Source organism: Rhincodon typus, unplaced genomic scaffold (assembly GCF_021869965.1).
Source record: "Rhincodon typus isolate 14 unplaced genomic scaffold, sRhiTyp1.1 hic_rhity00000051, whole genome shotgun sequence".
Taxonomy (NCBI): Eukaryota; Metazoa; Chordata; class Chondrichthyes; order Orectolobiformes; family Rhincodontidae; genus Rhincodon; species Rhincodon typus.
Window position 1 is genome coordinate 2342192 of NW_025965689.1, and position 12042 is coordinate 2354233.

The window sequence follows — 12042 nt, forward strand, 5'->3', positions numbered from 1 at the left end:
CCCCCACACCAGGATCTTCCATGTTTAAATAAGATCACCCCCTCCCTCTTCGAAATTCCTGACAGACGTGGGACGAGCTCGCCTGCCCTTTCCCCAAAGACAGATTCGCCGATCCCAGTGCCCCCTTCATCCCAGGGATCAGTCGTTTGAACCTTCTCTGAGCCATCGCCAGTGTTTTTTTAGAAACTAGTAAATGCTTAGCCGCCAGTCTCTTTTCATTCACCCTCTGACACGCAGCCAGTTTCCCCCGTGCGTGCTCTCCCCTCCTCTCGTCCCTGTCACCCATACACCAGGACTCACTGCCCTCCCCCTGCGTCCAAAAAGCACGAGAAGCTGGTTAGTGAGTAAACCCGGTTTTAATGTGACCGTACAGAGGTACTGCTCCTCCTGCTGTAGATGTTTCCGTCGTTGCGGCTCCTGCTGTTTCAGTGCTAGATGCATCTCTCTCACCGGCTCCTGGGGGTCATGCCTGGAGGAGTGGGAACAGTTCTGGCAGCAGTGGGTGGTGCTGGTTCTGGTTCTCGTGGGGCCCGGTGCTGGTTCTGGTTCTGGTGGGGCCTGGTGCTGGTTCTGGTTCTGGTGAAGGCCGGTGCTGGTTCTGGTGGGGCCCGGTGCTGGTTCTGGTTCTGGTGGGACCCGGTGTAGGTTCTGGTGGGGCCTGGGGTTGGTTCTGGTGGGGCCTGGTGCTGGTTCCGGTGGGGCCCAGGGTTTGTTCTGGTTTTGGTGGGGCCCGGGCTTTGTTCTGGTTTTGGTGGGGCCCGGGGTTTGTTCTGGTTTTGGTGGGGCCCGGTGCTGGTTCTGGTGGGGCCCGGGGTTTGTTCTGGTTTGGTGGGGCCTGGTGCTGGTTCTGGTGGGGCCCGGGGTTTGTTCTGGTTCTGGTGGGGCCCGGTGCTGGTGGGGCCCGGTGCTGGTTCTGGTTCTGGTGGGGCCCGGTGCTGGTGCTGGTTCTGGTGGGGCCCGGTGCTAGTTCTGGTGGGGCTGGCTGGGTGTTTGCTGGTTCTCACGGCAGAGTGCCCTGGTCGGATGGGCCGAGGGCCCAGCGCCGGCGGCGGCGGCATGCCCAGTGCCGGCGGTGGGTGTGTCGGTGCCGGGAGAGGTTGGAGGACTGGTTGAAGCCCTTGCCGCACAGCGGGCACCGGAAGGGCCTCTCGCCGGTGTGGACACGCTGATGCTGCTCCAGGCTGGACATCCGGTTGAAGTCCTTGCCGCAGGCGGCGCAGGTGAAGGGCCGCTCGCCGGTGTGGATGCGCTTGTGCCGCGCCAGGTTGGACGACTGGGTGAAGGTTTTGCCGCACTCACCGCACCGGTACCAGCGCTCCCCAGTGTGTACCAGCCGGTGCCGCTGGAGGTCAGATGCCTGGCGGAAGCACTTGCCGCAGCGGGGGCATCTGTGCACTGGCTGGAGGGCGTGCATGCGCCGGTGCCTTGCCAGGTTTGATGAGCGGGTGAAACCCTTGCCGCAGGTGGCACAGCAGTGGCTGGCGTGGACCCTCTGGTGCAGGGAGAACGGTGACGCCCCGGTCACACCACGCCCGCACACCGAGCAGATGTACACCTCCTCCTCTTTCCCGGGGCCAGCACCCAGCGACTCTGGGCTCCCCGCAACCGCGGATGGTGCCTCCTGCTGGCCAGGAACAGCAGCACCCCCGACAGCTGCTGCGGTCAGGTCCGGCCGAACTGGCTCCTGGACACAGGCGATCATCCTCTTGCTCTCCCAGCTCCAACGGGGCCAGGGCTCTCTCTTCATCACCTCTACGGGGTGGGATGGGGGGAGAGAGAGCGAGAGAGAAGGAGAGATGTCAGACAGAGAGAAACAGAGAGAGAGAAACACAGAGAGACAGAAAGAGAGAGGAGAGATGTCACAGAGAGAGAAAACAGCGAGAGAGAAAACAGAGAGAGAGAAAGAGAAAGGAGAGATTTCACAGAGAGAGACAGAACGAGAGAAACAGAGAGAGAAAGAAAGAGAGATGTCACAGAGAGAGTGAGAAACAGAGAGAGAAAGAGAAAGGAGAGATGTCACAGAGAGAGAGAAACAGAGAAAGGAGAGATGTCAGAGAGAGAGAAACAGAAACAGACAGAGAGAGAGAAACACAGAGACAGAAAGAGAGAGCAGAGATGTCACAGAGAGAGAAAACAGAGAGAAACAGAGAGAGAGAAAGAGAAAGGAGAGATTTCACAGAGAGAGAGAAACAGGGAAAGAGAAAGGAGAGATTTCACAGAGAGAGACAGAGAGAGAGAGAAACAGAGAGAGAAGAGAGATGTCAGAGAGAGAAACAGAGAGACGGAGACAGAGAGAGAAAAGGACAGAGAAGAGACATGTCAAATAGACAGAGAGAGAGTGAGTGACAGAAAGAGAGAGATATCAGAGAGAGAGGTGTCAGAGAGAGAAAAACAGACAGAGAGAACCAGAGTGAGAGAGACAGATAGAGACAGAAACAAAGATAGAAAGAGAAAAGAACATTAGAGAGAAAGTGAGAGAGAGAGACAGAGAGTGAGGCAAAGACAGAGATAGGAGATACGTCAGAATGAGAGAATGAAAAAGGACATACATGGTGGTGGGGTGGGGGGAGGGAAAGGAGAGACGTGGGAGAGAGAGAGAGAGATGGGGAAAGGAGAGATGGCAGAGTGAGACAGAGGGAGAGAAAGAGACAGATAATATGAGGCAGAGAGAAAGGAGAGATGTCAGAAAGATACAGAAGGAAAAGGAAAGACATCAGAGGGAAAGGAGAGACATGAGAGAGATGGGAGAAAGGAGAGATGTCAGAGAGAGAGAGGAGAAACATCAGAGAGAGAGATATATAGTAAGAGAGAGAGAGAGATAAAAAGAGAGAGAAATATAGTAAGAGAGAGAGAGATACAAAGAGAGAGAGCTGGCAGCCTCACAAGCAGTTCATGCCACACTCTCTCTACTCACTCTCTTTCTGCGACCCCTATCCCATCATCTCTCCCCATGAATCGTCCCACTCTCCCTCAACTCAGGATTTTTTTCAGATTTTCCTTTTCACAAGTTGAATGTGCTCACATCATCAAATGCACAGCGAGTAGGCCGTTCAGCCCATTGTGCCTGCTGCTCCCCCAACCCCCATTCAATAAGATTGTCTCTGTCTCTCTGGCCAGGATCTGCCTCTGTCTCTCTCTCTCTGTATCTCGCCTCGCTCCCTCTCTCTCTTCCTCTTCCTCAATCAGTTTCTCACCAGGATCTGCTTCCCTCTCTCCCTCCCTCCGATCTTCAGATCTTTCCCCAGTCGTCCTCCCTCCAAGTGTCCCTCCCCGGTCCTGCTGCCCCCTCACACCTGATCATTACCCAGCCCTGCCAAACCCAAGAAGCTACCGAAATGATCCTGAGGACAACAGACAGTTCCCAGAGAGACAAAAGCTCAACTGGTGGCAGTTAACCCTGAGAGGCCATTCAGTTCCCCAGTCACTATTAGCCCAAGGTCTAAAGGCTTGACCCCCTCCAATTCCACCCAATGATCCCTACAGACTCTCCCTCCCTCACCATCACAGAGCCATGAGAGGGTTTCTACCTCTCCCCAGCCTCACAGGCAGTGAGCTCCAGCCTCAAATCTCTGAAACTTCTTGCCCCTTTACCTTCTATCTATGCCCCCACTCCTCCTTCAAGGGGGGAGGGTTCTTCCTGGGTACCCACTCTATGCCCCTCATCATCGCATTTACCTCAATCCTGTCTGTCACCTCCCACTCCTGCAGTCTCCCCAATCTTTGCACCCGATGCCTTCATTTCAGAAGCCCAGGTCCCACCAGAACACGAGATTTGGAGCAGAATGAGGCTACTCAGCCCATCGTGTCTGCTCCGCCATTCAATTATGGATGACCTGTTTCTCAAGCCCATTCTCCTGCCTTCTCCCCATAACCTTCGATCCCCTTACGAATCAAGAACCTATCTATCTCTGTCTCAATGACCTGGCTTCCATGGCCCTCTGCAGCAGTGAGGTCCATAGGCTCACCACCCTCTGGCTGAAGAAATTCCTCCTTATCTCAGTTCTGAAGGGTTGTCCCTTCTCTCCGAGGCTGTGCTCTCAAGCCCGAGTCTCTAATAGAATTGCACAACAAAGAAACATAACCCTTCGGCCCAACCCGTCCATGCTGACCAAATGTCCTAAATTAGCATTTGGATCATGTCCCTCAAACCTTTTCTATCCATATGCCTTTTGAATGTCGTAATTGTACCAGCCCCCACCACTTCCTCTCGTAGCTCATTCCATGCACGCACCACCTTCTGCATGAAAATGTTGCCCCTTAGGTCCCTCTTAAATCTTGCCCCTCTCACATTAAACACAGAATCATAGCATCCTCACAGTGTGGAATCAGGCCCTTCGGCCCAACAAGTCCACACTGACCCTCAGAGCATCCCACCCAGACCCATCCCCCTTTAATGCACCTCATCTACAAATCCCTGAACACTACGTGCAATTTAGCATGGCCATTCCACCTAGCCTGCACATCTTTGGACTGTGGGAGGAAACCGGAGCACCCAGAGGAAACCCACACAGACATGGGGAGAATGTGCAAACTCTGCACAGACAGAGGGTGGAATCGAACCTGGGTCACTGGTGCTGTGAGGCAGCAGTGCTAACCACTAAGCCACCATACCGCTAGTTTTGGATTGCCCCAGCCTGGGGAGAAGACCTGGTCTATTCACCCTATCCATGCCCCTCATGATTTTATAGACGTCTATAAGGTCACCCCCTCAGCCTCCGACGCTCCAGGGAAAATAGCCCCAACTTATTCAGCCTCTCCCTGTAGCTCAAATCCTTCTAGTGGAAACATCTCCCTGTCCACTCTATCCAGACCCCTCGGTATTCTGTAATTTTCAATCAGATCTCCCCAACCACCCTCATCCTTCTAAACTCCATCGAGTACAGACCCAGAGAGTCCTCAACTGCTCCTCATACCACAAGCCCTTCATCCCCGGGATCATTCTTGCAAACATCCTCTGGACTCCTCTCTAAGGCTAGCACATCCTTCCTTAGATACGGAGCCCCAAAACTGCTCAATATTCCAAATGCGGTCTGACCAGAGCCTTAGCTCTTGTATTCTGGCCTTCTCGAAATGAATGCTAACGTTGCATTTGCCTTCCTAACCGCCAACTACATGTTAACCTCCAGAGAATTCTGAACTAGGACTCCCAAGTCCCTTTTGTGCCCCACATTTCTCCGTGTAGAAAATAGTCTTAAGTTTTATTCCTCCCATCACCAAGCCCCACCCCGCAGTTCCCTCGGTCGAAACGCGTAGCCCGATTCCACGTTTCAACGTTAAAACTACAGCCGCTGCTCGCCTGCCCGGTTTGTCAGCCCAGCGATGCCCCCGTTACAGCCGGTCGCTATCTGCCACGATGGTCTGCTACCGATGGCCGTCCCCTGCGATACCCCACTTTGAGAGGTCAACCTGCACATTCCTAACCATCCAAAGAACTTGCCCGTCCCACACCTCCTCCAACCTTCAGCAAAGAAATAAACAAAAACCCTGAGAGGAGAGGACAGCTTAAGCATTTTGCAAAACAAAAAAACATCTACCCCCCAAAAAAAAACCAGCTCCCCCTCCCCATCCCCACAGACCCGGGCGGACTTTATTATTGTCTGCTTTCTTGTTATAATTAAAAAAAAGGTTATTTTCCTGCGGGATTGCATCAAACGTCGAACCTGCCAGACGGGGAAGTCTTGCATTAGTGCCCATGCATGCTTCTCCTTACCCCGGGGAAGCAGCCTGGGATTACCCTCTCTCCTCCACAAATCCCAGTCTCTCCTTCCCAGTTCCTGTGACAATGGCCGCTAGGCCGGCACTGCGCAAGAGCGTCGCAATCTCGGCCTGCCCCCATGGCCGAGATAGACCACTTTCCGGAGCGCAGGGCGCTATGGGTAACAAGGCGGCCATTACCCCATTGTGCCCGATTTCCCCTTTGAACATCACTCTTTCACACTATGTATATCCCCAGCACTCTACCTCCCCTCTCCTCTCTGATCAGAAGATAGCTAAGGAAGGAAACATCGCCACATAGAGGCCCTTTGGCCCATCAAATCTGCACCACCAAAATGACACCACTCCTGAAGAAGGGTCACTGGACTCGAAACATTAGCTTTCCCTGCACAGGTGCTGTCAGACCTGCTTAGTTTCTCCAGCAATTTCTACTGTCTTTGCTGCAGATCTCCAGTATTTTTGTTTTGCCCTCATTATTTCAGATTTCCAGCATCTGCAGTATTTCACCTTTACTAGAGTGCAAGGGCATATGTTTAAAGTGATGCATGAAAGAAGCAAAGTACGAAAACATTCTCACTGAGCGAGTAGTTAGGGTCTGGAAATTCATCGCCTGGAAATGTGGAGGAGGCAGGTTCAATTGAGGTGTTCAAGAGGGGCAGAGGATGGTTATTGGTATAGAAATGATAAGTGTAGAGATACAGAAAAAAGGCAGGAGATTGATAAGGGTGCTCATTTGAAGAGCTGGTGCAGGTAAATGGGCCTCGCTCTGCACTGTAACCATTCTGTAAAGTTTGAATGACTTAAATATTTTCTTCTTTCATGGGAAGTGTGGGTGAGGGGAACTCAGAGTCAACCGCATTGCTGAGAGTAACATGCAGGTCAGACCAGTATAAAATCTGTCCCTTTTAAACTTCTCTGCATTTCTCATTGTGGAGTGAAAAGGCCTGTTTTGAAATCAAGGCCCGAGGAAGTAATTGCTGCATTTTTGCAAGTGGGGTGGGGGGAGAAGACAAGTCACTGGACCTCATTGTACGTTGTGTTTATCCAGCTGCTTCGGAAGTAGGAGAGAGAGATAAGACAACAGTTGGTGTGCAGAGAGATTCGACCAGCAACCGGCTGCTAATTGGTTTGTTGACTTGTGGATTCCAGAGATTGCCAGCCTGATACCACCTCCGATTGGTTCCTGGGCAGCTGAACAGATCTCCATGCAGTGTGTGACTTGATCTCTCTGCAGCTTAGTCCCCAAGCTGGGAGACAGTCAGTTAGTCTCTCCCAGCATTTCTCTAACCTGGCCACTGTGAAACTGAAATATGAAAGTGTAAAGGGGCTGCATCTATGGCAAAGAACTAAAAAACCTGGAATAAGATTGGACAACAGAAGGTCTTGGGATGAGCAAAACTAAACAACCTGTGAGCTGGTGTTAGTGAACTGTGCTTCACCAGTCATCCTCCCTAACCCCAGCAGCTGGTTGAATTTAAGCTGAATTAATAAATCAGCAACAAAGTTAGTCTTCGGGACAATAACCATGAAACAATAATTGATTATTGCAGGAGTTCATCGGGGTAGTGTCCTTGGCTCAACTATCTTCAACTGCTTCATCAGTGACCATCCCTCCATCGTAAGGTCAGAAGTGGGGATGTTCGCCGATGATTGAACAAGGTTCAGCGCCATTCGCCCCCTCTTCAGGTACTGAAGCAGTCTGTGTCCAAATGCAACAAGATCTGGACAATATCCAGGCTTGGGCTGACAAGTGGCAAGTAACATTCATGCCACACAAATGCCAGGCTATGACCATCTCCAATAAGAGACAATCTAACCACCAGCTGTTGACATTCAATGGTGTTACCATTACTGAATCCCCCCACGATCAGCATCCTAGGGGTTACCTTTGACCAGAAACTGAACTGGACCCAGCCACATCATTACAGTGGCTACAAGAGCAGGTCAGAGGCTGGGAATCCTGCAGCAAGTAACTCCCCTCCTGATCCTCCCCCTGCCCCCCAAAAGCCTGCCCCACCATCAACAAGGCACAAGTCAGGAGTGTGATGGAATACTCCCCGCTTGCCCTGGATGGGGGCAGCTCCGACAACACTCGAGAAGCTTGAGATGATCCAGGGACAAAGCAGCCTTCCCACCCCCACCCTGCTCAATCAACATGCTAACACTCCAATATTCACTCCCTCCACCACCGACACATGGTGGCAACAGTGTGGACCATCTATAAGACACACTGCAGTGACTGACCCGAAGCTCCTCTGACTGACACCTTCCAAACTCATCACACCTAACCCTCATACCACACTCAGGTTCTCTCCATCCGCCCTCCTCACACCCAGTATCCCTCCCTCTCTCTCTCGTTATAGGATCCTACAGCATGGAGACAGGCCCTTTGGCCCAAACAGGTCCATGCTGACCAAAATGTCCATCCATGCTAACCCCGTATCCCTGCAGTTGGCCCATATCCTTCTAAACCTGTCCTATCCATGTATTTGTCCAAATGCCTTTTAAATGTTGTTAATGTACCCGCCTCAACCACTTCTGCTGGCAGCCCATTCCATATGTGTGCCACCCTCTATGTAAAAAAGTTGCCCCTCAAGATCCCATGTACTTTATCCCCCCTTACCTTAAACTGATGTCCTCTAGTCCTCGATTCCCCCATCCTGAGAAAAACGCTGAGCGAATTCACCCTATCCACGCCTCTCATGATCTTATACACTTCTATAAGATCCCCCCTCAGTCTCCTACGCTCTGAAGAAAAAAGTCCTAGCTTGTCCGACCTCTCCCTATAACTCAGTCCCCTGAGTCCTGGCAACATTCTTGTTAATTTCTTCTGCACTCTTTCCAGTTTAATAACATCCTTCCTATAGCAAGGTGACCAAAACTGAACACAATACTCACCGATATCCTGTACAACTGCAACATAACTTCCCAACTTCTGTACTCAATGCCCTGACTAATGAAGGCCAGTATGCCAAAAGCCTTCTTCACCGCCCTGTCTACCTGTGACTCCACTTTCAAAGTTTTGAAGAAGATTTGTAGCTCGAGTTGTGGATGAGGTTGCAGACATGATCGCCGAGCTGGTGGGTTTGGTTGCAAATATTTAGTCACCCTGCTCGGTAACATCATCAGTGCACCTCTGGTGAAGCATCGGTGTTCTGTTGTTATTTATATGCCTCAGTTTGTTGGGGTGGTTGGTATTACTTCCGGTTTTATTTCTCAGTGGTTTGTGCACCGGGTCTACTTCAATGTGTTTGTTTATGGAGTTCCGGTTGGAATATCAGGCCTCGAGGAATTCCCTGGCATGTGTCTGTATGGCTTGTGCAATTATTGCTGTGTTATCCCAGTCGAATTGTGTCCCTCATTGTCCACGTGTAGTGAGACAAGTGAGAATTGGTCATGTCTCTTGGTGGCAAGTTAGTGGTCGTGTATCCTTATTGTCAATTTACTACCGATTTGGCCTATGTAGTGTTTCTCACAGTCCTTGCATGGTATTTTATACATTACACTGGGTATGGGATCCTTTACGTTCGCCAGTAGCTGTCGCAGGATGGTTGTTGGTTTGTGGGCTACACTGTTACCTAAGGGTCTGAGTTAGTCATGTGGTCATCTCTGAAATGTCCTTCATGTACTGTAAAGTGATTAGTGAGTCCGGTCATGTTGTGTCTTCCTGTTGTGGTCTGTCTCGCAGGTAATGGCAGATTGTGTATCCATTCCTTTTGAAGACTCCGTATAGGTGCCTCTGTTCTGCTTTGTGTAGTTCCGGGTTGCTGTAATGTGTTGTGGCTCCTTTAAATAGTGTCCTGATGCAGCTCCATTTGTGAGTGTTGGGGTGGTTGCTAGTGTAATTGAGTATCTGGTCTGTATGTGTGGTCTTTCTATACATGCTAGTCTGGAGTTCCCCATTGTTTCTGCGTTCTACCATTAGCAAGGATAGATGGTTGTTGTTCTCCTCTTCCTTTGTGAATTTTCTTCCCTTGGGGATGTTATTTCTGTATCAGTGGGTTTCTTATAGTTTTGTGCATTTGGTAATCACAAAGGTGTCATCTACAAATCAGTCCCAAAGTTTGGGTTGTATAGTGGGGAGCGCTGTCTGTTCTAACCTTTGCATTACTGCTTCTGCAATCAGTGCTGATATTGGGGATCACCAATGGTGTTCTGTTGATTTGTTTGTATATGCCATCGTTTGAAGGTGAAACGGGTTGTGAGGCACGGATCTAGTAGTTTCATGGTGGTGTCCTTATTGATGTTGTTGTTGTCCTGGGATGCCTGCTTACTTGACTTGTCCAGTAGCGTGGCAATTGTCTCTTCGGCTGGGTTGACGTTTGTGGACATAAATACTGCTATGACATCGAAGGATATCATTATCTCGTCCTCGTCTATCCTGGTGTCCTTGATGATGTTGAGGAATTTTTGGGATAAGTGGATGGAGTGGGTAGCGTTGTCTACTGCATCAGGACACGATTGAGCCCACAAACCGACAACAAGGGACACGAATTCGAGTGGGACAACACAGCCATAATCGTACATGCCACACAGAGACACGCCAGGGAATTCCTGGAGGCCTGGTATTCCAACCGGAACTCCATCAACAAAAACATTGAATTGGACCCTGTGTGCAAACCACTGAGAAACAGAACTGGAAGTGGTACCAAACACTCCAGCAGGCCGAGGCATATAAAATAACAAGTGGGACAGAACACCAACGCTTCACCGGAGGGACACTGATGGTGTTACTTTCCAGGGCGACGAAACGTTTGCAACCAAACCCACTGGCTTGGCGACCATGTCTACAACCTCACTCCACTTTCAGAGAACCGTGCACCTGAACTCTAAGGTGCCTCTGTTCTACTACACTCCTTAAGGCCCTACCATTCACCATGAAACTCCCACCTGGATTTGACTTTCTACATCCAGTCTTCCGCACCGAGTCTCTCTCCCCTTCTGCACCCAGTCTCTCTCCCATTCTGCACCCAGTCTCCCCCCAACTCTCTCTCTTCCCTTCCGCACTCAGTCATTCTCTCTCTCTCACCTCTTCTGCACCCAATCTCTCTCTCTCTCCCCCCCAGCACTGATCCTGTCCAGTGCCCAGAACGCCACCCTCCCGGGACACCCCTACTTGGTGATTCCCTGGATGCCGGATGTGAGAGAAAGACAGAGACGCAGAGGGTTATTTACAAAAGTTGCTGTGTATTCACAGTGGATCGAGGAGACCTCGCAGGAACTTGTCCGTTCGACACCTTTCCCGGGAATGTCGGGATTATTCCTAGCCGCTCGCTGCCACCCACCCCTCCCTCCCCCACCGCCTCGGTGGCTGGAGGGGACACGGCTCAGCCAACCAGGCCACACTCAGTCCAAATCCTCGGCCTCTCCGTCCGTGGCTCCCAGATGGTTCTGGACCTGCTGCTGTTTCCTGTAGAGGTCGGCCACCTGCGGATGGGGAGGTAGCAGCCGGTCAAAAAAAATCAGGGATGAGGATTCCCTTCCCTGATCCCTCAGTTTCCAAACTGATTTCCCCTCCCGCGGGATCCCCAGGTATGTCCGCGAGAATCCTCCCCGGGATCTCATCCCTGGCTGCTCAGCCCCTGTTCCCAGTACTGGATGGCTATCTCTCTGACTGGCTCTCTCTCTCCGTCTGTCTCACTCTCTCTGTCTCTCTCTCTCTGTCTGTCTCTCACTCTCTCTCTGACTGGCTCTCTCTCTCGGCACCTCTCTCTCCGTCTGTCTCTCTCTCTCTCTCTCTGTCTCTCTCTCGCACCTCTCTCTGACTGTCTCTCTCTGTGTCTCTCTCTCTCTGTCTGTCTCTCACTCTCTCTCTCTCTTCCCCACCCCCCACTTCTCTCTCTGTCTCAGCCTTTCTCTGTCTGTCTCTCTCGTTCTCTCTCTCTCTGTGTCTCTCCGCTCCAGCTCTGTGCCCCCCACTCTCCCGGTTCCCGGATACCTGTCGGCTGGTCGTGGCATCCTCCGGTTTCTTGTCGTCTCGAATACGGAGGAACCGAGGGAAACGCAGTGAGATTCCCTTCTCTTCGTCCACCTGGGGGTCAGGATCAGCAGTGAGACCATTAGCTCGGTGACAAGTGGGGGGGGGGAAAAGGGGGACAGGGAGGGAGAGGGAGAGGGAGAGACAGAAGGAGGAGGGAACAGAGACAGAGGGAGAAGGGAACAGAGACAGAGGGAGGAGGGAACAGAGACAGAGGGAGGAGGGAACAGAGACAGAGGGAAGAGGGAACAGAGACAGAGACAGAGGGAGATGGGAACAGAGACAGAGGGAGATGGGAACAGAGACAGAGGGAAGAGGGAACAGAGACAGAGGGAGATGGGAACAGAGAC

General features: G+C 51.6%; 2 protein-coding genes across 3 annotated transcripts in view; both read right to left on the minus strand.

Moving 5' to 3' along the window:
- Positions 1-337: 337 nt before the first annotated feature.
- Positions 338-5798, minus strand: LOC109925730 (zinc finger protein 239-like). Of its 2 annotated transcripts, none has more exons than XM_020525647.2 (2): positions 5711-5798; positions 338-1752 (listed from the first exon to the last, which is right to left on the minus strand). In XM_020525647.2, the coding sequence occupies exon 2, from the start codon at positions 1745-1747 to the stop codon at positions 1001-1003; it is 747 nt and encodes a 248-aa protein (XP_020381236.2). In that variant the 5' UTR covers positions 1748-1752; positions 5711-5798; the 3' UTR covers positions 338-1000. The 2 variants fall into 2 exon arrangements, with proteins under 2 accessions (XP_020381236.2, XP_048476953.1); XM_048620996.1 differs by having other exon boundaries at positions 5661-5771.
- Positions 5799-10882: 5084 nt separating this feature from the next.
- The window catches only part of lig1 (ligase I, DNA, ATP-dependent), a 17674-nt gene continuing 16514 nt past the window's right edge, over positions 10883-12042 (minus strand). Inside the window, exons 20-21 of the mRNA XM_048621003.1 lie at positions 11654-11746; positions 10883-11142 (exon numbers count right to left, since the gene is read on the minus strand). Of these exons, the coding sequence (XP_048476960.1) occupies positions 11062-11142; positions 11654-11746 (174 nt within the window). The 3' untranslated portion in view covers positions 10883-11061. The remainder of the gene's footprint in view (positions 11143-11653; positions 11747-12042) is intronic.